Here is a 4,741-nt window from a genome sequence, read left to right as displayed (position 1 = left end):
AGAACGGGGAACGGGTAGATGGTATACCGACTGTAACGACATCTTTCAACGTCACCTTCCATGTACAGTCAGAGATCACGGACAGAGGAAATGAGAGTGCTCACGCTCGGGGTTTTAGTGTCCTCACTTTTCTGCATCATCTCTTTAGCCTGGAACAGAACCTACATCATCTTTTTAGCCTGGAACAGAACCTGCATCAACTTTTTAGCCTAGACCAGAACCTGCATCATCTTTTTAGCCTGTATTAGAACCTGCATCATCTTTTAGGATGGATCAGAGCCTACATAGAAGACCCTGTTTTAACATAGAAGTAGCATACAGTCTGGTATTATTTGGAATCCGCTGCTAATGATGCAGGTAAGATGATGCAGGTTCTGGTCCAGGCTAAAAAGACGATGCAGGTTCTGGTCCAGGCTAAAAATTAGACTAGGCGGCAGCACTATACTGGGTCACTCAAATCCCGGGCGTGAGCAGTCTCACTTCCTCTCTGTCACGGACGGGGCATGAGAGAAGAACAATCATCACCGCAGTAGATCTTTGCAAAAGCAATACTTCGGCGTTCCTCTATATATATAAACGATATTAAAATGATTTCTCTGGTAATATTTGGTTAACGAAATTGTGTATATTTCTTGTTGGACATCGATTACTACTAGATCGTATTTCAAATTTGCCACGCTTCGTTCAGGTCTCCGTACAGCGCTATTCATCTAGTGGAACCTGCGTCTCTCTTTTTCTGTATGTCGGTATTGTTTTGCTAGCAGTTTCATCGTTTTTTCCACTACGTGAATTGGCGCTGCACAGACATTTAAACTATGACATGATAGCAATCCTGTCTGATGGTAGAAACAGAGAGGACATGTAGAAATCGATATTCAATAAAGACAATTTCATAAATTGAGCATTAGTCAGCATTAGTGAAAAAGTCATTTTTATCGTGTCATTCGTTTCGAACTGAATCCGTTCTTGCAAGTTTGAGACCAATTTTCGCATTTCCTTGGAGAGATCTAAAACATTTGAATTACTTGCGGACGCATGTGCTCTGCTCATAGTACTCACTGTTCATGGTCTCATGGTCTCATGGACTCTCGTAAATACACATCGTGGAGTGTTTAGGTTAGGCATAGAAGAATGAAAATTGACGCGTTCGCTTTACGGTGTTGATTATTGAAAAGAAAAGAAAATTGCGACTAATCATGGATCCTGAAGAAAATTGGAACGGCGATTGTCAAACACCGTTGAACGATCAAACACAGGAAAACGGACGTCAAGAATCTAACCAAGTTGTACCTGGGTACGCCAAGTTCGACGATTACATTCAGGTATCTCATTCATCTTTTAAATCTGTATTAAATGATTTGAACAGTCGTTTGTCATTTAATTTTTAATTTTCTTATCTTTTAGTATCGTATCTGTTAATACTTTATCTTATCTTATTAATGTTCTTAATTTTTTGTATTTTACAATATCTTATTTCAGGATGCTTTTGATGCTATCAGAACTGGGATTAAAGCAGCCAATGCTTTACCAATCGAATCGAATTTTAACTATTACTCCTGTTTCCCAAGTTTTCTAGCTGCTACAGATAAAAATGTACAGCTATTGTTAAGCATTATGCAGCATACTTTGGGAACAGCAGGTATTAAGGGTAACATTTCTAGACTCGACACAGAAGAAAAGTTTGAGCTTCTATTGGAATCCAATGACATACTCTTGGACAGAGCGGTAAGTCTACTCTTCTGTGCAGAATTTTCTATGCGAATTTGTGTTCCCAATGAACTCGGAAACTTCCTTCTCTTGCTGCAGAATTCGTTAATGGACGAGGAATCTGGCATCACGAAGACGTCCGAGGTAGAATTTGTTGTAACACAGATGAAAAAACAAACAGTGAACGGTAGTTGGAACAAGCGACCGTCCCGATCCGGTGAAACAGCCGAAGCCGCGCAATCCGTTCGTTTACTCGCCGGGAAAAATATTCAAAGGCCTCAAATAATGTTTAAGGATAAGATCGATAACAGTTCGAAACCATGGTGCCCTAAGCTCAAAGACAAGCCAAACTCTTTGAAACCTTTAGCAATTTATTTGGAAGAGGGCGAGAATGGTGAAACTTTCAATCACCCGTACGAATACGAATTGGACATGTTTACTATTCCCAGCAGTCAACTACAGAAATCTAATCCAATAAAATATAAATCTCTGGACGCATCGACTTTGGTAATGATCGAGAATCCGTCCGACATCAAAACACTGATACAAGACTTGAAACAGTACAAAGAAATCGCTGTAGACTTGGAGCATCACTCCTATAGGAGTTTTCAAGGAATAACTTGCCTAATGCAAATATCGGCAGGAGATACGGATTACATAATCGATACCTTGGCGTTACGTTCTGAGTTGCACGAGCTGAACGAAATTTTTACAAAGCCCACTATTTTGAAAGTATTTCACGGGGCCGATCTGGATGTCCAGTGGCTCCAACGAGATTTATCTCTGTACGTGGTGAACATGTTCGACACGCATCAAGCCGCCAAACATCTTAATCTGCCTTACCTGAGTCTAGCGTATCTACTGAAACATTATTGTAACATAGATCCGAACAAACACTTCCAATTGGCCGATTGGCGAATAAGGCCTCTACCGGAAGAACTTCAAAGATACGCTAGAGAAGACACGCATTACCTATTACACATAAAAGATATACTAAAGAACGCTTTAATAGATATGGCCAATGGGCAGACGAACATTTTGAAAGCGGTGTACGATCGAAGTACAGACATATGCAAGAGAACCTATGTGAAGCCAGTCTGGACGGAGGAAAGTTGCATGAGTTTGTACAGAAAGAGTCAAAAGATGTTTAACAATAAACAGCTTTATGCTCTCAGAGAAATTCACAAGTGGAGAGACTCGACTGCCAGGGAGGAGGACGATAGCACCGCTTACGTTTTACCGAATCATATGCTTTTGAATATCGCAGAAACATTACCTCGCGAGATGCAAGGAATTTTGGCGTGTTGCAATCCTATACCTCCTCTTGTCCGGCAACATTTATTAAAGCTGCACAAAATTATATTGAAGGCTAGAGAACAGCCACTGATCAAGCCGATTCTCGAAGATCTCAGGCAACGGTTGACTCAAAGAAATCAGATTGCTAACTCGGAAGCTTGGATGCATTTGCCTCATGACATTCCAAGCGGTATGGAAGCGAGGGCTGATTTACCATGTTTGTTGGACAAGAATATGGTACCAGAAACATTGTTGGTAAATACTACGGTGAAACACACGGTTACAGTGTTCGACAGCCCAGTCACGTCCGAGGTAAAGTGAAGATAAAGATAAAAGTTATTCTATCGAAGTATATTTATTTGTTGTAATGATTTCAGGACGAGGATACGACAAAGAACGGGGAACAAAATATGAAGAAGAAAAAGTTTGTGTTTGTTAGTCCGTTTGAACGATACAAACGCGTGCTACCAATGATAGCGCAGGAAGAAGCGCAGGAAAGGGAAAGGCAAAAGCAGGAAGAAGAAAATCGATCGAATAACACGAAGAAAGACGACGAAAGTGAAATAGTAGAAAGCAAAAATAGAGTTTACGAACATTTCAAACAAGTCTCTCAGATGGCGAAGGGAGAAAAGAAAAAACCTAGCCCGCTTTCTTTAGGTCAGATGCAGGGACGAAAACGGAAGCGAGATTCGAATATTAAAAAGGGAGATGACACACAAGAGAAAGCTAACGATAGTCTGTTAACTCCGGCTCCGTTGTTGGTGAAGAAAGCATCGAACGACGAGGCATCTTTAGTGGAGGAGCAAAAGGTGCAAGAATGTTTAGCAAGAATTCAAGGTCAAGCCGAAGACGAGGAAAAGATTAAATCTCTACGGTGAGACGAACGTGTTTTATATTGTCTCATAAAGGGATGTACAATAATCGTTGAACGAACTGTAATTGTTTATTAATTTGCTCGCAGCGGGAGAAAGAAGGGAGATAAACGACGCGCAGTGCGAGAGTTAAGCAACAAAGGTTTGATGCCATCGGACAAGTTTGATTACAAAAAAGTCGATTTTAACTCTTTCCAAGGAGGAAGCGCAAATACGTCCAAGAAAGTAAACTTCGTGCAAACAATGGTAAGGGAATCTGCATCGTTTGTAATTTACGTTAACGACCAATAATATCCCAAATAATGCTAGCATATCATTTTTTACATTTACAGAAAAAACAAAGTGAGAAAAAGAGAAAGCGGAAGAAGCAAAAGATAAACATATAAGTTATAAAAATGATAAATATAATAAATATAAATATAGTAAATATAATAAATATAATAAATAGTTTCTAATACTTTTATGATGCTCGATCTGAATGACGTAGAACAGTAACAAGTATTTAAACATACGTTGTTCCAAATGTTGTATACACATATAAATCGAGTGTATTATCACAAGAAGCAAATATTTGTAATATCTTTTCCTTTTTCAACTAGAATTGCGCGTTCTGTTGCGTTCTGTTGCGTCGAATGGTCATAATACAAATTTATTTACGGTGTATTATATGAGCATTTGTTTATCGCAACGAGCAAATATTATACGTTACATTAACAGTATTTTTTCTGTTCGAGTACGCAACGAACGGATTGGTCCGTTGCGGCAATACCGAAAGCAGTCTGAAAAAATGTATTCTCTTTGAAATTCGTGATGTAACCTCTGATGTTATCGTTAGGTCAAGAAATTTGAATTTTGTTTATATCAAC

The 4,741-nt window shown here is 39.3% G+C and overlaps 1 protein-coding gene across 1 annotated transcript; it reads left to right on the top strand.

Annotated features, from left to right (window-relative positions):
• Nucleotides 1-872: 872 nt before the first annotated feature.
• Nucleotides 873-4,443, top strand: Rrp6 (exosome component Rrp6). Its single transcript, XM_076786995.1, has 6 exons — nt 873-1,322; nt 1,480-1,725; nt 1,807-3,315; nt 3,381-3,877; nt 3,965-4,121; nt 4,208-4,443. The coding sequence occupies exons 1-6, from the start codon at nt 1,197-1,199 to the stop codon at nt 4,259-4,261; spliced, it is 2,589 nt and encodes an 862-aa protein (XP_076643110.1). The 5' UTR covers nt 873-1,196; the 3' UTR covers nt 4,262-4,443.
• The last annotated feature ends 298 nt before the right edge of the window (nt 4,444-4,741 follow it).

This window comes from Halictus rubicundus, chromosome 4, assembly GCF_050948215.1.
Source record: "Halictus rubicundus isolate RS-2024b chromosome 4, iyHalRubi1_principal, whole genome shotgun sequence".
NCBI lineage: Eukaryota > Metazoa > Arthropoda > Insecta > Hymenoptera > Halictidae > Halictus > Halictus rubicundus.
Note: the sequence above shows the minus strand (reverse complement) of the source record. Positions and strands in the feature narration are given on the sequence as shown.

What these genes read in the sequence shown, in the direction of transcription:
- Rrp6 (XM_076786995.1), top strand. Translation starts at nt 1,197, where the DNA reads ATGGATCCTGAAGAAAATTGGAACGGCGATTGTCAAACACCGTTGAAC. An exon ending in AGTTCGACGATTACATTCAG is followed by an intron (nt 1,323 to 1,479) that starts GTATCTCATTCA and finishes ATCTTATTTCAG; the next exon opens with GATGCTTTTGATGCTATCAG. An exon ending in TAAACTTCGTGCAAACAATG is followed by an intron (nt 4,122 to 4,207) that starts GTAAGGGAATCT and finishes TTACATTTACAG; the next exon opens with AAAAAACAAAGTGAGAAAAA.